Source organism: Lissotriton helveticus, chromosome 10 (assembly GCF_964261635.1).
Source record: "Lissotriton helveticus chromosome 10, aLisHel1.1, whole genome shotgun sequence".
In the NCBI taxonomy this organism is placed as follows: Eukaryota; Metazoa; Chordata; class Amphibia; order Caudata; family Salamandridae; genus Lissotriton; species Lissotriton helveticus.
This window is the reverse complement of record NC_136071.1, coordinates 1,216,542,750-1,216,562,211: the sequence shown is the minus strand read 5'-3', so window position 1 is coordinate 1,216,562,211 and position 19,462 is coordinate 1,216,542,750. Positions and strand designations below refer to the sequence as shown.

At 44.4% G+C, this 19,462-nt stretch overlaps 1 protein-coding gene across 1 annotated transcript in view; it reads right to left on the bottom strand.

Annotated features, from left to right (window-relative positions):
- LOC144784228 (vomeronasal type-2 receptor 26-like) overlaps nucleotides 1–19,044 on the bottom strand; it is a 217,374-nt gene extending 198,330 nt beyond the window's left edge. Inside the window, exons 1-2 of the mRNA XM_078662877.1 lie at nucleotides 18,944–19,044; nucleotides 12,190–12,487 (exon numbers count right to left, since the gene is read on the bottom strand). Coding sequence (XP_078519003.1) covers nucleotides 12,190–12,487; nucleotides 18,944–19,044 — 399 coding nt within the window. The remainder of the gene's footprint in view (nucleotides 1–12,189; nucleotides 12,488–18,943) is intronic.
- Nucleotides 19,045–19,462: the final 418 nt, after the last annotated feature.

Sequence of the window (19,462 nt, the reverse complement as noted above, 5' to 3'; positions counted from 1 at the left end):
TGCACCTATACTGCTTTTAATGCACCCCTCTTGCCTCTTTCTGCACATCTTCTGCCTGTTTCTGTACCCCTCTTGCCTCTTCCTGCACCCCTCTTGCTTCTTTATGTAATTATCTTGACTCTTTCTGCACTTTTCATGCCTCTTACTGCACTTTTTTTACTCTTTCTGCACCTCTGAAGTTTCTTCTGCACTTCTCTTGCCTCTATCTGCACATCACTTGCCTCTTTTTGCAGTTCTCTTGCCTCTTTCTGCACCTGACTCTGTTCTTTCTGCACCTTTCTTGCCTCTTTTCATACTTTACTTTCTCCATTCTGCACATTTTCTTACTTCTTTATGCACTTCTCTTGCTTCTTTCTTCACCTCTCTTTCTGCACTTCTCCTGCTTCATTATGCACCTCCCTTTCCTCTTTCTGCACTTCTCTTGCTTCTTTCTACACCTCTATTGCCTCTTTCTGCACTTTTCTTCCCATTTTGCACTTCTCTTACTTTTTTCTGCACTTCTCTTGCTTCTTTCGGCACTTATCTTGTCTCTTTATGCACTTGTGTTGCTTGTTTCTGCACATCTCTTGCCTTTTTCTGTACATCTATTGCCTCTTTTTGCACTTCACTTGCCTCTTTCTGCACTTCACTTGCCTCTTTTTGCACCTCACTCTCTTCTTTCTGCAACTCTCCTGTCTCTTTCTGCACTTTTGTTACTTCCCTCTGCACCTCTCTTGCCTCTTTCTGCATTACCCTGGCCTCTTTCTGCACCTATCTTGCCTCTTTCTGCATTTCTCTTGACTCTTTCTGCACCTCTCTTGCCTCTTTCTGTACTTCTCTTCCCTCTTTTTGCACCTCTATTCCTTATTCTGCGCTTCTCTTGTCTCTTTCTGCACTTCTCTTGCTTCTTTCTGCACTTCTCTTGCCTCTTTCTGTACCTCACTTACGTATTTCTGCACATTTCTTCCTCTTTTTTCACCTCTCTTGCTTCTTTGTGCACTTGTCTTGCCTTTTTCTGCTCTACACTTGCCTCTTTCTGGACTTGTCTTGCTTCTTTCAGCACTTCTCTTTCCTCCTTCTGCATATCTCTTGCTTCTTTCTGTACCTCTCTAGCTTTTTTATGCACCCCTCTGCTTATTTCTGTTCTTGTCTTGTCTCTTTCTAAACTTAACTTGCTTCTTTCTGTTCCTCACTTGCTTTTTTCTGTGCATCTCTTGCCCTATTGTGAGCATGTTGTCCCTCTTTCTGTACTTTGCTTGCCTCTTGCTGGACTTGTCTTGCCTCTTTCTGCATACCTCTTACTTCTGTCTGCTCCTCTCATGCTACTTTCCAAACTTCTCTTGCTACTTTCTGCTCCTCTCTTGCTTTTTTTGCACCCCTCTTGCCTCTTTCTTTACCTCTTCTGCCTGTTTCTGTACCTCTCTTACCTCTTTCTGCACCCCTCTTGCTTCTTTATATAATTCTCCTGACTCTTTCTTTACTTTTCATGCCTCTTACTGCACATTTCTTACTCTGTCTACACCTCTGCTGTTTCTTCTGCACATCACTTGCCTCTTTTTGCAGTTATTTTGCCTCTTTCTATACCTCACTCTGTTATTTCCGCACCTCTCTTGCTCTTTCTATACTTTTCTTTTTCCTTTCGGCACATTTTCTTACTTCTTTATGCGCTTCTCTAGCTTCTTTCTTTACCTCTCTTTCCTCTTTATGCACTTCTTTTGCTTCCTTCTGCACTTCTCTTGCTTCTTTATGCACTTCCCTTGCATCGTTCTGCACCTCCATTTCCTCTTTCTGCACTTCTCTTGCTTCTTTCTGCACCTCTATTGACTCTTTCTGCACTTCTCTTGTCTCTTTCTATACATCACTTGTTTTTCCTGTACCTCCCCTGCCTTTTTCAGCACATCTCTTGCCTCTTTCTGCACTTCTTTTGCTTCTTTCTGCACTCGTGTTACCTCTTTATGCACTTGTGTTGCTTCTTTGTGCACATCTCTTGCCTTTTTCTTCACCTCTATTGCCTCTTTTTATATTTCACATGCCTCTTTCTGCACATTTCTGGCCTTTTTCTGCATCTCACTCTCTTCCTTCTGCAAATCTCCTGTCTCTTTAAGCACTTTTCTTGCTCCACTCTGCACCTCTCTTGCCTCTTTCTGCATTACTATTTGCCACTTTCTGCACCTATCCTGCCTCTTTCTGCACTTCTCTTGTCTCTTTCTGTACTTCTCTTGCTTCTTTCTGCACTTCTGTTGTCTCTTTCTGTAACTCACTTGCATCTTTCTGCACATTTCTTCCTCTTTCTTCAACTCTCTTGCTTCTTTCTGTACCTCACTTGTGTCTTTCTGCACATTTCTACCTCTTTCTTCACCTCTCTTGCTTCTTTCTGCACTCTTCTTGCCTCTTCCTGCTCTTCATTTGCCTCTTTCTGGACTTTTCTTGCATGTTTCAGCACTTCTCTTTCCTCTTTCAACACATCTCTTGCTTCTTACTGCACCTCTCTTGCTTTTTATGTACCCCTCTTGCCTCTTTCTGCACCTCTTCTGCCTCTGTCTGTACCTCTATTTACCTCTTTCTGCACCCCTCTTGCTTCTTTATGCACTTTTCTTGCCTCTTTCTGTACCTCACTTGCTTCTTTTTGCACATTTTTCTTCATTTTCCTCACCCATCTTGCTGCTTTCTGCACTTCGCTTACCTCTTTCTGCACTTTGACTGCTTATTTGTACACTTCACTTGCCTCTTTCTGCTCTTCACTTGCTTCTTTCTGTACCTCCCTTGACTCTTTCTGCACTTCTCTTTCTTCTTTCTGCACATCTCTTTCTTCTTTCTGCACTTATCTTGCTTTTTTCTGCACCTCTCTTCCTTTTGTATGCACCCCTTTCTGTACTTCACTTATTCTCTTTCTGGACTGTTCTTGCCTCTTTCTGCACCCCTCTTGCCTCTTTCTGCACCTCTTCTGCCTGTTTCTATACCTCTCCAGTCTCTTTCTGCAGTTCTCTTGCCTCTTACTGCACAATTATTACTCTTTCTGCACCGCTGCTGTTTCTTCTGCACTTCTCTTGCCTCTATCTGTACATCACTTGCCTCTTTTTGCAGTTCGCTCGCCTCTTTCTGCATCTCACATTGTTCTTGCCTGCACCTCTCTTCCCTCTTTCTGTACTTTTCTTTTCTCCTTTCTGCACATTTTCTTCCTTCTTTATGCGCTTCTCCTGCTTCTTTCTGCACTTCTCTTTCCTCTTTCTGCACTTCTCTTGCTTCTTTATGTACCTCACTTACCTTTCTGTACATCTCTTGCCTCTTTCCACACCTCTCGTGCCTTTTTCTGGACTTCTCTTTCCTCTTTAAGCACTTCTCTTCCCTCCTTCTGCAGTTCTCTTGCTTCTTTCTGTACTTCCCTTGATTCTTTCTGTACCTATCTTGCCTCTTTCTGTACTTGTCTTGCTTCTTTCTGCACCTCCCTTGCCTCTTTCTGCACTTCCCTTGTCTCTTTCTGCACCTCACTTGCTTCTTTCTGCACCTTTGTACATCTGCACCTCTCTTGCCTCTTTCTGAACTTCTCTCACCTCTTTCTGCACTTCTCTTTCCCATTTTCTGAACTTTTCTTGCTTCTTTCTGAACTTCTCTTGCTTCTTTCCGCACTAGCCTTGCCTCTTTATGCACTTGTCTTGCTTCTTTCTGCACATCTCTTGCTATTTTCCGTACCTCTATTGCTTCTTTTTGCACCTCACTTGCCTCTTTCGGCACTTCTCTAGAATCTTTCTGCACCTCACTCTCTTATTTCTGCACCTCTCCTGTCTATTTAAGCACTTTTCTTGCCTATTTCCGTACTTCTCCTGCCTCTTCCTGCATTACTCTTGTCTCTTTCTTCACCTCTCTTGCCTTTTTTTGAAATTCTCTTGACTATTTTGCACTACTCTTGCCTCTTTCGGTAGTTTTTCTGTACTTCTCTTGCCTCTCTCTGAACCTTGCTTGCCTCTTTCAGCAGTTGTCTTGCCTCTTTCTGCACCTAACTCTCTTCTTTCTGCACCTCTCTTGACTCTTTTTGCACTACTCTTTTTCCTTTCTGTACTTTTATTGCTTCTTTCTGCACCTCTCTTGCCTCTTTCTATAATTCTCCTGCCTCTTTCTGCACTACTCTTGGCTTTTTCTCTACGTTTTTGCCTCGTTCTCCATTTCTCTAACTTCTTTCTGCACTTCTCTTGCCTCTTACTGCACAATTCTTACTCTTTCTGCACCGCTGCTGTTTTGTCTGCTCTTCTCTTGCCTCTATCTGTACATCACTTGCCTCTTTTTGCAGTTCGCTTGCCTCTTTCTGCATCTCACGTTGTTCTTCCTGCACCTCTCGTCCCTCTTTCTGTACTTTTCTTTTCTCCTTTCTGCACATTTTCTTCCTTCTTTATGCGCTTCTCCTGCTTCTTCAACTCTCTTGCTTCTTTCTGTACCTCACTTGTGTCTTTCTGCACATTTCTACCTCTTTCTTCACCTCTCTTGCTTCTTTCTGCACTCTTCTTGCCTCTTCCTGCTCTTCATTTGCCTCTTTCTGGACTTTTCTTGCATGTTTCAGCACTTCTCTTTCCTCTTTCAACACATCTCTTGCTTCTTACTGCACCTCTCTTGCTTTTTATGTACCCCTCTTGCCTCTTTCTGCACCTCTTCTGCCTCTGTCTGTACCTCTATTTAGCTCTTTCTGCACCCCTCTTGCTTCTTTATGCACTTCTCTTGCCTCTTTCTGTACCTCACTTGCTTCTTTTTGCACATTTTTCTTCATTTTCCTCACCCATCTTGCTGCTTTCTGCACTTCGCTTACCTCTTTCTGCACTTTGACTGCTTATTTGTACACTTCACTTGCCTCTTTCTGCTCTTCACTTGCTTCTTTCTGCACCTCCCTTGCCTCTTTATGCACTTCTCTTTCTTCTTTCTGCACATCTCTTTCTTCTTTCTGCACTTATCTTGCTTTTTTCTGCACCTCTCTTCCTTTTGTATGCACCCCTTTCTGTACTTCACTTATTCTCTTTCTGGACTGTACTTGCCTCTTTCTGCACCCCTCTTGCCTCTTTCTGCACCTCTTCTGCCTGTTTCTATACCTCTCCAGTCTCTTTCTGCACTTCTCTTGCCTCTTACTGCACAATTCTTACTCTTTCTGCACCGCTGCTGTTTTGTCTTCTCTTCTCTTGCCTCTATCTGTACATCACTTGCCTCTTTTTGCAGTTCGCTTGCCTCTTTCTGCATCTCACGTTGTTCTTCCTGCACCTCTCTTCCCTCTTTCTGTACTTTTCTTTTCTCCTTTCCGCACATTTTCTTCCTTCTTTATGCGCTTCTCCTGCTTCTTTCTGCACATCTCTTTCCTCTTTCTGCACTTCTCTTGCTTCTTTATGTATCTCACTTACCTCTTTCTGTACATCTCTTGCCTTTTTCTAGACTTCTGTTTCCTCTTTAAGCACTTCTCTTCCCTCCTTCTGCAGTTCTCTTGCTTCTTTCTGTACTTCCCTTGCTTCTTTCTGTACCTATCTTGCCTCTTTCTGTACTTGTCTTGCTTCTTTCTGCACCTCCCTTGCCTCTTTCTGCACTTCTCTTGTCTCTTTCTGGACCTCACTTGCTTCTTTCTGCACCTTTGTATTTCTGCACCTCTCTTGCCTCTTTCTGAACTTCTCTCACCTCTTTCTGCACTTCTCTTTCCCATTTTCTGAACTTTTCTTGCTTCTTTCTGAACTTCTCTTGCTTCTTTCCGCACTAGCCTTGCCTCTTTATGCACTTGTCTTGCTTCTTTCTGCACATCTCTTGCTATTTTCCGTACCTCTATTGCTTCTTTTTGCACCTCACTTGCCTCTTTCGGCACTTCTCTAGAATCTTTCTGCACCTCACTCTCTTATTTCTGCACCTCTACTGTCTCTTTAAGTACTTTTCTTGCTTATTTCTGTACTTCTCTTGCCTCTTCCTGCATTACTCTTGCCTCTTTCTTCACCTCTCTTGCCTTTTTTTTAAATTCTCTTGACTATTTTGCTCTACTCTTGCCTCTTTCGGTAGTTTTTCTGTACTTCTCTTGCCTCTCTCTGAACCTTGCTTACCTCTTTCAGCAGTTGTCTTGCCTCTTTCTGCACCTAACTCTCTTCTTTCTGCACCTCTCTTGACTCTTTTTGCACTACTCTTTTTCCGTCTGCACTTTTATTGCTTCTTTCTGCACCTCTCTTGCCTCTTTCTATAATTCTCTTGCCTCTTTCTGCACTACTCTTGGCTTTTTCTCTACGTTGTTGCCTCGTTCTCTATTTCTCTAACTTCTTTCTGCACTTCTCTTGCCTCTTCCTGTATCACTCTTGCATATTTCTGTACATTTCTTCCTCTTCTTTCACCTCTCTTGCCTCTTTCTTCACTACTCTTGCCGCTTTCTCTATGTTTTTGCATCGTTCTCCATTTCTCAAACTTCTTTCTGAGCTTCTCTTGCCTCTTTTTGAGCTTCTCTAGCTTCTTTCTGCACATCTCTTGTCTATTTCTGTACTTCTCCTGCCTATTTCTGCACCTCACTTACCTCTATCTGTACCTCTCTTGCCTCTTTCTGCACCTCACTTGCCTCTTTCAGCAGTTATCTTGCCTCTTTCTGCACCTCACCCTCTTCTTTCTGCACCTCCTGTGCCTCTTTCTGGACTTGTCTTACTTCTTCGTGCACCTCTCTTGCCTCTTTCTGTACCTCTCTTGCCTCTTTCTGCAACTATATTGCCTCTTTCTACCCATGCCTTACTCATTTTTCACCTCTTTTATTTTTTTCTACACTTCTCTTGCCTCTTTCTATACTTCTCCTACCTGTTGCTGTAGCTCACTTGCCTTTTTCTGTAGTTCTCTTGCCTCTTTCTGTACCCCACTCTTTTCTTTCTACATCTCTCTAGCCTCTTTCTATACTTCTCTTTCTCCTTTCTGTACTTCTCTTGCCTCTTTTTGCCCTTCTCTTGCCTCTTTCTGTACTTGTTTGCCTCATTCTGCATTTATTTTCCTTATTTCTGAGCTTCTCTTGCCTCTTTCTGCACTTCTCTTGCTTCTTTCTGCACCTCCCATGTCTCTTTCTGTACTTTTTATGCATCTTTCTTCACCCCACTTGCCTCTATCTGTACCTCTATTGCCTCTTTCTGTACCTCATTTGCCTCGTTCTACACTTCTCTTGCCTCTTTCTACACTTTTCTTGGCTGTTTCTGCACTTTTCTTCCCTCTTTCTGCACTTTTTTCCTTCTTTCTGTGCTTCTCTTGCCTCTTTCTGCACTTCTTTTGCTTATTTTTGCACTTCTCTTGTTTCTTTCCGCACCTCTCTTGCTTTTTTATGCACCCCTCTTTCTGCACTTCTTCCTCCTGTTTCTACACCTCTCTTGCCTCTTTCTGCACCCCTCTTGCTTCTTTCCGTACCTCTTCTGCTTCTTTCTGTTCATCTCTTTCCTCTTTCTGCACTTCTGTTGCTTCTTTCTTCATGTTTCTTCTTCTTTCTGCACATATTTTGACTCTCTATAGGAATGGTATAGTTAAGATGTCATCAGTGATTTCATCAGTGAAGTCACCAGTGAAGTCACTGACCATGTCATGAGTGATGTAATATGTGACATCATCATTAGTGCATTGAAGTGGTGCAAGTTATAGTTAGATCAGCTAACTATAACAGACACATTTCTCTGGTTTTGAATGAGTGAAATGTCAGCCTAACTATAACATCCCTAAAACCTGTGGGTTTTTTTCAGCGAATATTTTTATATATCTTTATCTATCATTCTATCTATTTATCTATCCTTCTATCTATCTATACATATGTAGATAGATAGATCGATAGATAGATATAGATATAGATATAAATATATACCTTTCCTGCCAGCACCAGGTATCATTTACTTCCCTTGTGTTGTGTGTGGAGCAGTCAAATATAGGGCCTGCAAATTCTCTGCTCAGATATTGGCTTTTACCCCCTCGAATAGGGTATTCTATCCCCCATGTTAAATGTGTGTTATTTTACTGTGAAACTCATGAGAATCTATACACTATTGATTGGTCGTGAGACTAGCAAAGGTCTAGTGAGGCATAGGATACCATCCTGGTGACTATATGTCATTCTTCCATACTGTGCTAGCCTGATTCCATATCGATATGTTTGCCTTTTCCTGACAATATCACTAAGTATTGTGTTCTTTTTTTTATGTTCATGTTTTCCAGGTCCATGCATTAGACACTCACCCACTCCAGGCTTTTCTTTGCATTTTATTGGGCTCATTTACAAGTCCCTTGCGCCACCTGGCGCTGCGGTTGTGTCCTTTTTTTTTATAAAACTGTGACGCTTTATTTGCTCCATAGTTACAAGGCTGCAAATGTGTCACTTTTCGTCGGGATACATTGTTTTTTCCTGTGTTGGAATTGGCTGTTTTGCTGTAGTTTATAATATATGCAAGGTAGGCATTCCATTAGAATCTCCTTAATAAAACGTACGCAGTGGTATTTACGTCTTTTAAAAAAAAAAGAAAAAAATTCATAGGCAGGCCGTTTTGCTTGAAATGTGTTAAACTCCGTATGTTCTTCCAAAGAGGTAATCTTCAAGACCATCACGTCCCCCCAACAGATAAGTGCACCCAGGAGGTAGGTAGCAAAGTACATGTCACACTACACTAGAGGAATCACTTATGCCACATAGACGTGTTCATAGTAGTAAACATAAGTACATTATGCCCACTTGTATGCGTGATGTACAAGGCCAATATAGTAGAGTGCAAAGTGAGTTTTTCACCTTTTGACACTCTATTACATTAGTCTCCATACAGTAGGCTACTGTAGTATAAACTGACACATTGCCTCTTTTTATGCATTGCTGTAGTTGTGTCAGTTTGATTACCAACTACAGCAATGCGCCACTTTTGTGCCAAATGCCTTGCGGTCTCGTTCACACAGATAGGTCACTATTTCTGACATATCCTTGAAACATTGTGCCATGAATCTCTGCATTGTAAATACAGTGCATCCAACATGCTGCAAGGGTTTCTGCTGTAGGCGCAAGATATTTTGACTCATTGCTGCATTACCATGGCAATATGTTAATTCTCATACATGAGCCCTTCTGTGTTGTCGTTCTGTTTACCCATTTATAAAATCAGGACCTTTAATTTATAAAACATTGTTTCCTCGCCTTGCTCATGAGGTGAGAAGCTTACTGAATCGGTTTGAAAGTTTTATGAGTACTTTCTTATGACATCAGAATCTCGCGCCTGTGGATCGCCATTGTTTTAGGCTCATCACATTATCTTTGTTAGACAACTGTATACTGTAGAAAACACAAAGTGGGTGCCAGAGGAGATTTAAATGACCAATGAGGGCAAACTCCCCAATTAAATTTACAAAATACACAAAGGCCCTTGGGTCGGTCAAAAGAAGAAATAGAACAAGATGAGAGAGACGGGCTAAAAAGAAGGGATCCCTTTAAAGGATGGTTTCCCTCACCCACCCAGGGTGGCATGCTTCATCATAGGGACTCCTCTTTGCACCATGAAGCCTGGTCATGGTGTGGGCTACAACCCCTTGCTGCGAGGGAGGATCTCAGGGAAGTTTTTGCTTTTAAAGGACTTCTCACTGAGACCCAATGAGATCTAGCAACGTTTAGTGTGGGGTGCAGTGCTGATATAAATAAATTAAAACTAACTACAAGTCTTACCACTATTTTTCATTTTGGCTGCCTTGTGCTAGGATTTCAAAAGAGCAAGAGGTACGACCAGAACCATTAGAACAAGCCATACTCGACTTAGATCGACATGTTTCAGCATATGACCTAGAAAATATTGTGGCTTTCTTTAGGATCAGGAATAAGCTACTGCTGTCAGAGTGATGTCTGAAAATAGTGAAAAAATGGCAACACTGACAAGTGTATCTGTAAGTAGTTTGCAATACTGAACTGGTGATCCAGGGGTAACCAGATGGTGATTCACCTGTGGTACCTGCCGATGTCAAGCACAGTGCCCCAGCTGTTCATAACAAAAATTGCTTAAGGTGCATATGCGACTCAACCTGTCCTGATTGAGGTGGATACCTCCTCATGCTACCAGAAGGACAGGAAACCCGTACATTTGTGTCTTGTTTCTGCTTGTGCAGCTTATGATCATTTGACATCCAGAGCGACCCCTTGATTTTCTTTTTTTAATAAAAATTTGCAGAGTTCCAATAGTTTACTCAGAGAAGGGAAATAAAGAGCCCTAGTGAGGTGGGTTCGATGCACAGAGTACAGTTGAGCTAAGCTTGAGGCTGATGACATTACTTACATGCAAAGGTGTTCTGGTTGGAAAAACAGTAGCTCTATTGCAAGCTAGAACAAGCAATGGCAAACTGAAGGTCATTAGTTACCTCCTCTACAAATCTTTGCTGTAGACCTAGATTTGTTTCCCTCCTATACCTTTACAGTAACTGCAATAGTGGGGCAGGAGAAGCTCACCCTCTAATACACGCTTGATGGTTCCCCTTGGAGAATGCCAAGTCATGCTACTCCATGGAATGAAATGCTGGACGGGCTGTCAATCATGATTAGGGGAACTGGTCCCTCGGTCTTCTCCTTACCCAGAAAAGTCTTACAAACATGCAATGATCATAAGTTGCAAACTAGGCTCATCGACTCATCGGATACGCAGCCCGGTATTTCACTTTGTGGAGCCCTTGCCAGCTTCCACACATCACTTTATGGACCATAGGCTTCAGGATTGTACTGAAAGTTTTACTTTCATGGTTGTTGCCAGCAGCAAAGCATGATTGATTGGCTCTTCCAATTCTTGTTATGAGTGTAAAGCCCTTTTCATTGAAGTAAGTCTATGAACAGGGGTGTGATGTGAGTGGGTAACAGCATTACAGGAAGGGAATACCCTGTAAGTGTGTGCATACACATAACATTACATTTTTTTCGTGGGTAATCAGGAAAGAGTCTCAGACCCGTTCCCAACCTTGAAAACTTTACAAATTCAGTTGTTGACTTCTGTCAAATGCAGAAGTAAGTATATTTCCAGAGTGATGGAGCAGGAAGAAAATATTTGTAAAAGTTTTTTTCGTTGAAAGTGGATGGCATTTAGATGTGAGTAATTGTAGAATCTGTTCTTATTAATGTGTGAAATGCCACTATATTGGTAAACCAACATCTGCTCTAGTCAACATCTGCTCTAGTCCCAGTGTCTACCACCGCAGAGGTAGTTCCTGCTGGGTCACAAGTAGAAGACCAGGGAGAGGACATCCTCGGTCTCCTCATGGAGGCATGGGCAGTACATGTAAAATCTGCATTTGTAAATTGCAAACTACTCACCTTTACGGGTCTCAAGGAGCTGGGGGCCATTGTGAAAATTAAGTGAGCTATTGCCCAGGGTCACATGGTGCTGAGCTGCCGCCAGAGCTGGGATCGAACCGTGAACCCTGTGCTCCAAAGTCAGCTGCCCGACATTCTTGCATTCCTCACCAGGGTTGTGATGGAAATGCTCCCTCTCTTCTGCACAGAGGAACTGAACCGCTTGCCCTTGGGCAGTTACCTGAGTGTTACAGTTAGGGTGGCAACAATAGGGGCTTGTGGGCAGATATGAAGGTACAGCCAATGACCAGTGTTACATCAGAATGGGTGTCTCTCATGTCAGATCACTCCCTTCATCCAGGGATATCCTTACACCCAGCTCAGGCATGCATAAGGTGCTGTGAGGCAAGTGCCTCAAGGCACCTCCCAGGGGGCAGCAGCAACCGGTGACAGTAACTGGAAGGTTCAAACACATCCATAGGGGGTGAGTGCGAACATAAAAATGCATTTTTACCTGTAACACCCATACCCATTGCACCCCCCTGCCTCATTAACAATGACCTCAGTAATTGTAAGGAGGTCAGTGGAATATTCGTGGTCAGGAGACTGCAGCTCATGCTATTCACATCTCCTTATGAAATTGTAAAATTCACCCACTGCCCATTATGAGTATATATATAAACCTACCCACTCCAGAGGCATCCTTCCCCCTTTCTCTCTTATGATGCATGGTGTTCCTACAAGACCTATCTCCTGGGCACTCATGAGATCTACTGAGAACTGAGGAAGTGGAGGAACAGGACCCCCTCTGACCCACTCACACCTCTCCAGACCCACTGAACGCCTTTGAACAGATTGAACCTGATACATTGTGCCTAAAAGGAAACACAAGTGTGTGCTGTGTATTGATTTCAGGGTAAAGAATATTAAAGCATGTAACATAAGTAATATATTTCTACCTGCAGATACCTGTAGAGCCCAGTGATGGTTGCCATAGCAACTGATGTGGGTGTTAACATGTCACCAATGATAGCAGCCAGGACCCCTGTGGACAGACAGCTGTAGTTAGGGACCGGAACCGACTCCTCTCGTCCTGATAATAAGCTCAGGATGTTCCGCGCCGCGATAGCCTCGCTTACACCTGAATTAAAGACCTCGAAGCCAAGGGTGATGTTGGGTAAAAGGTCAGGGTTCTTGTTGATCTCCTCAATGGCATAAACTAAGGCGAAGTAATGTCGAAAGAAACGAGTGGTGAAGCTGCAAGAAAAACACATGTCTTAGAGTTATTTATTACGCTGGTGTCTTTGGAAGGCAAAGTTTTGTATGTTATATTGTTGCCATGTTTTATATATTTATATATTTCCCACAGGAGAGGCAGAAACAAGCAGCCTCACTTTTTGTTAACTCTTTCCTTCCCATGTGATTAGGACTCTCCCACTAGCACCAGCTTTTGGGGTCCCACAAGGATCTACACTACACCCCCATCTTATTTAAATTCTATCTTGAACCTCTTGGAGATTTCTTCAACTTACTGAGTCTTTCTTTCCATCAATGAGCAGGTGATGTGCAGATTTATATAAGACATAAAACAGCAGTTTCTTCGACCATATCAAAGACTACCTCTTGAAAACACAAAAGTTAGGGCCAGATATACAACAGTTTTTTGCTGTCGCAAAGGGGAATTCTGCCTATTAGCCACTCGAACAATATGGTTAGCAACTCGCAATTAGGAAAGGGGATACCGGGGGCATCCCTTCCTAATAGCGAGTGCAAATGCCAAGTAGGTGGTAAACCATTCACAAACAGGAAGGAGTCTCCAAGGGACCGCTGCCCCATTGTTAATGGGTGCACACCACTCCATGTTATATGTCTATTATGCCAGGTTACCTGACTGCTGCTGGGGGTCTTGCCGGGCTGTTCCGGTCCCGTCTGAGTAGCCCCGAGCCCACCGCCACCCGCGGACTACACTTCCCAGAGTGCCGGGGGACCGCACGCACACCAAGGACGTCACCGCAAGCGCCCAGAGGTGCTTAAAACAACGCTGCTCCTCCCGTGGCGCGGGACACCACTCCAGGTTATTTGTCTATTACGCCAGGTTACCTGCTCCCCTGACTGCTGCTGGGGGTCTTGCCGGGCTGTTCCGGTCCCGTCTGTGTTGCCCTGAGCCCACTGCCACCCGCGAACTACACTTCCCAGAGTGCCGGGGGACCGCGCGCACACCAAGGACGTCACCGCGGCGCTTAAAACAACGTTGCGCCTCCCGCGGCACGGGACACCACTCCAGGTTATTTGTCTATTACGCCAGGTTACCTGCTCACCTGACTGCTGCTGGGGGTCTTGCCGGGCTGTTCCGGTCCCGTCTGTGTTGCCCCGAGCCCACCGCCAACCACGGACTACACTTCCCAGAGTACCGGGGGACCGCGCGCACACCAAGGACGTCCCGCAAGCCAAACAACGCTGCGCCTCCCGCGGCACGGGACACCACTCCAAGTTATTTGTCTATTACGCCAGGTTACCTGCTCACCTGACTGCTGCTGGGGGTCTTCCAGGGCTGTCCAGGTCCCGTCTGTGTTGCCCCGAGCCCACCGCCACCTGCGGACTACACTTCCCAGAGTGCCGGGGAACGGCGCCCACACCAAGGACGTCACTGCAAGCGCCCGAAGGCACTTAAAACAACGCTGCGCCTCCCGCGGCACTGGACGCACGCGGGCAGCGCCCAGGCAAACCCCGGGCCAAGTGCGGGCCCATCCCGCACCCGTCAGAAGCTGACATTTTGCTCGCCACGGACAGTAAGCGCTAAATAACGAAGGTCTGCAGCCTTAGGTTGCTGGGGGCTGATACTGTGCTGGGGATGTATGACGGTACCACGCGTACTTTTACAACGTGTACCGTTACAACGCTACTTTTACCACGCAAGTCGTTACCACGACTTGCGTGGAGGGGCGCTGGATAGTACATTTTTTAATTTACTATTCCAACTCCAGTCCCCGTGGACTCTAGGGAAGGAGTTGGATAGTAAATTAAACTATTTACTATCCTGGAGCGCCCCCCAGCGCAAGTCGTGGTAACGACTTGCGTGGTAAAAGTAGCGTGGTAACAGTACCGCGTTGTAAAAAATGCGTGCTAACTGCTGTATACCCTGTGCTGGCTCTGCCTAGTGCTCAGATACCACCTAGGCAGCCTATTATTGATGCAGATTCCGCAAGTGACCTAACTTCACCGAGGTTATCATGTATACTGCCAATTACTCCTAATCAGGGCTCCCCGCAACCACAGAGTAGTGTTGGGAGCCCCATTATGGTAAAGAATAGAGGGAAGAAGGCCTTAGGAGGTAATGGCACAGAACCACCAACTAAAAAAAGGAAAGGTCGTGGTACAAACAAACAAAATCCACTGCCAGGCATTAGCAAATCAAGTGGCCTTTTTGTCTTTGGTAATTCAAGTGCTAATATCCCAGACACTACCCCCATAGTTCGCACTAATCCCCAGTTTAAATAAAGTGATCTCCGTACCCTACTAAGCGAACAACTAGCTGCCTTTATTGACCCTATAATGAAAAGATTGGACTCTTTTGATGCTAGGCTTAATAAGATTGAAGAAGCCCTGTCACGTCCGCCCCAATTGATCCCTGTACAGTCTAGTATACAGGCAAATGGAGGTGTACTCCCTGTCAGCGTGGGAGAAACACATAAGGAACAGGGGGGTACTACGGTAAATGCCCAGATAACCGTGGCTAGGGCACAACCAGTTGGGAGGGTTGTGAGCGCACCCCCTACTGGTGTTAGTAATGCTAAGCCCGCGCCTCAGCTGCAGTCTGCTAGGGCTGAGGGGAATAGGAGGCAGGATGAACATAGTAATGATGGTGGTTTAGATATGATCCCCAACCTCCATCTCCCACCAGAAGCTACACCATACACGGTTATCCTAGTGAATGTCCCTCCTCTCACTCCGGGGACTCGCGAGCATTGGTCCACACTTAAAAATAAGGCTCTTCACTTTTTGAGCAAGAAGACTGGTATTGGGTATGACTTATTCCATGAGTTTAAAAAGGTCAGCCATATTAAATGGGTCGGCCATTCTTCTAAATCTATGCCGGGCGATTGTGTGGTACTGAGTTTCAGGTCACCCGCTTTGGTTCGTTACATTCTTGAGATGGCTGGTCACTTTCCCCTCATTGCGGATGGGATTAGACTGCTCCCCCTGGGATTCTTTTATAACCAGCACATGATGCCTAGAAATAGGGACTTTGGTGTACCCCATGAGTTCCATGATTGGTCTGATGTTCCCATTCAGATCAATAATCGCTTAGAGCTTTTATCTTCACTCGAAGACATTGACTGACTGGGAATGGATGGTAATGTACAGCTGGGATTAGGTAGAGGGGTTAAGAAGATGGGTATCAAGGACCTCCCGAATGTAGGGTACACTACCCAAGCTGCTTTGGAGGTATACTCCCCCCCTAGAACCTCCGCGTCACTCTACCCTCCAGTATTAGAAACTAGTTTAAATGAGGTTGGGTCATCTACTGGGTGCGGTGGTCCTATCATGACGAGACCATCAATGACTATTTCCTCGAGGAATATAGCAGGTTTGGAATCTAAATTATTGTCTGTAGATTGGTCCTCTTATATAGAGGGTTCAGATATTTGGGCATTTCAAGAAACGTGGCCTACAGAAGAAGATTTTCATGATGGTTTTCTAAACTTCTTCAAACCAGCAATTAGGGGTCATAGGGGCAGATCAGTGGGTGGTTTGACCTGCGGGGTAAGGCAAATCGAGGGGATAAGGGTGGATGAGGTTTTTATTGATAGCCCCGACATCATGGTCATAAGGATAAGATCTGTGAGTGGTCTTGATATAAATTTTTACAACGTATACGCTAAGGGACAACCTGGTGGGAGGAGTTCTCCAGTTATTATGTCTCTAGAGAGTCACTTGTCACATGAGGCCTCAACGGTAATTTATTTATCGCGGGAGACTTTAACACCTGCTTTGAACCAATAGATATAGATGACGGCGGGCTTAGTGATGAGGTTGATGCTCTTTGGGGGTGCCACAACTGGATCTTCAGCCTATTAGAAAATGGACTGAGGTTGCACTCCAAGTGAAAAGGTTGTGTCTGGAACGGGCCTGAGGGCAGCTAATGGTAGGACTACGCCTGACGCCAAGGGAGTGGCCACTTTTGATAATGGTAGATCCAAAAGCCACATTGATTACATTCTTGTGAATGTGGAGCTATGGTCTGCAGTTGCAGATATGGTAGTGCAATGCCGCCCTGAAAGTGATCACATTCCCTTGGTCCTTAAAATTGATGATAGGAGTTTTTCTGGTCCCGTACCGATGGAAGGTGATACTTGCCCCAACTTGCTAACCATTTCCAACAATTTAAGAAGGGTTCGGTGGGTACGGGTAGCTAATGATGAAAGGAATGTGGCGGAGATAAGGGCGCTAGTAACAGGGTCTCTAAAGAAACTATCCGAATGCGGCTCTCAAGAGGTGCTAAATGCCAATTTACTGGGAATCCACAATGAGCTTTTTAGCGGGCTGAAAAGGTTCTTTATAAACGCTAAACCAGCTAAAAAGATCGGCTCACTTAAGCCAAACACGTGGTATAACGACACGTGTAGGTTAGCACATAAATCCCTAGTGGAAGCTATTAAATCTAGGTCCCATGGTAATATTAAGCTGTGTAGAGCAACATACAAATCAGCCTTAAGACAAGCTAAGAGAGATTGAGACGAGGATCGATGGAGATATCTATTATTAGCTTGTAAGGGTAGGAATATGACACAATTTTGGGACCTACTTAAATGGGGGAACGGGCAGCGGTCGATAACCCCGAATAACCATGTTGATCCACAGCAAGGTGGTGCCTTCTTTGAAGCCCAATTTAAAATAACCACGGTTAGTATTGGGGTTGTTCCACACATTAATATTGAAGATCCCTTGTTGTTCAACGCTAGAGAGGTAGAGACAGTGCTGAAGTCTATCCCAAGTGGTAAGGCACTGGGCCTGATTGCATTCCTGCAGATCTATTTAAGCAGGATTCCGACCTCTGGGTCCCCTACATTACTAACTTAGTCAATACGTTAGCTGGTAGAGCACCAATTCCTGTATCTTGGTTCGGAGCAGAAATTATTTAGATCTATAAGAAGGGTGATCGCTCTGCTCCGGCCAACTACAGACCCATCAGGTTAATTGAAGCAGTGCAAAAGATAGCTGCACGCTTGATACTGGGCAGGATTCAGGGTTGGATGTCTGATGATGACATTTTATCACCTCTTCAGGTGGGGTTCCGGTCTCATATGGGGACCTTGGATCAAGCCTTTAGATTTGTTTTACTTTATTGGAAGGAGGTCCTTTTGGGTAGGGGAATGCTTTTTGCTGCTTTCGTGGATTTGAAATCCACTTTTGACCTCATCCCAAGGGCAAAATTGTGGGAGGTTTTATTAAAAATAGGGATGCCAAAAGAGATAGTCTCCTTCTTGGTCAGACTCCACGAACTTACCTATGCCCAGGTTCGCTGGGGTAAACCAGGTGAGGTCACTGAGAAATTTGAGGTAAGGAAAGGCGTCCGACAAGGGTGTGAGCTGGCACCCACCCTGTTTTCCCTATTTATGAATGGGGTGGTGCAGTATTTTGTTAATCACCCAACGGATGCGCCGATCTTAGCTGGCCAGAAAGTGCCCTTGCTCATGCTCGCGGAAGACACCCTGATATTATCCAAGACGAGACAGGGGTTGTAGTTGGCACTGTCTCGTTTTGAGGTGTTTTGCCGTGAACATGAGCTTGTGGTTAATGTAGGGAAGACTAAGTTTATGCTGCTCCAATGGTCCATGCCTGTCAAAGCACAAGTTTTTATGGGAGGAAAACTCCTGGAGCAGACCGATGTTTTTACCTATTTGGGAGTCACCTTTGGCGATAAGCTGAGCTGGAAACCTCAAGTTAAGATCCTAGCGCTGAAACATGCCCAATGAGCTGGAGCATTGATTAAGGAACATAGGTTATCATGAACTAAGCCCATAGCCCCTGTTGTCAAAATGTATTCAACGAAAATCATTCCTGCAATCCTATGTGGTGCTGAAATCTGGGGTTTCCGTAACCTTACCCAATTGTCTACTGCTCAAAATAAATTTATGAGATCGGTTGTGGGATTGCCTCAATCATCCCTCCGTATCCCACGGCTCCATGACCTAGGCCGTCATACAATGGAGGATGCTGCTCGTCATAGGCCGCTGGCATCCTGGAGGCGTCGCTGGATTACTCCTGAGCTCCACCTCTTTGCTAGGGCACTGTCCGAAGTAAGGGATTAGATCGCTCACATAGGATCCCAAGGCTGATCGGCATTAAAACCCCACTTATTGATATGGGGATGAGGGATCTTTGGGATAGCCCAGAGACCGCAGAATTTCCCTCAAAAGAATCTTATAGAGCAGCATATTGGGAGCTAATTAATATCAGGAGATTCTCCTCCCACACTAGCTCAACTCTGTCGAGGGACTTCCTTGAGATAAAAGATGAACCGATTTGGAAAGCTATTGGGATCTCATAACGAAGCCCTTAGATCGCAAGCTTTATCATCAGTTTAGAGTAGGGACATTACCCCTTAGTAGGTTAACGTGTAAATGGAATCTAGGAATTAGTGATAAGTGCCCATTTTGTCATGATCATATAGAAAATATTGATCATATTTTATATGTTTGTCCGGTTTACCAAAAACCTAGAAGCATCTGGTTGAAACCAGTATGTCGGACCTTGGAAACTTGCTCCGCGATGGTCGCCAAGAGGATACTGAAATCTGGTTTTAACGACATCGCAGTAATAGGAGTAGCTAAGTTCCTGAGTTGGGCATGGGTATTACGGGACAAAAATGGGGGGTCGTAATACATACGCTAACGTATTGTTGGGCTACTGAAACTAATGTGTGGTGTTGGAAAATTGTATTGGTTTTATTATGATGCGTTTAAAGTCTTGTGCGTGGGATATATTTAATTTCTTCTTAAGAACTGATTTTAAATTGTAAATATATGTATTTATTTTCTTAAACTTTATTGACAAATTATGTAAAGCCCGCTTTATGCAAAATCACGGTGCATATATGGTTATAACCTTTTGTAATTAATTGACTGTCCTGTCTTTTAAGATGAACAATCGCAATAAAGACTTTTTTAAATTGAATTGAATTGGGTGCACATATTTTTTTTAAGAGCAGACAGTGGTCCCACAGACCAC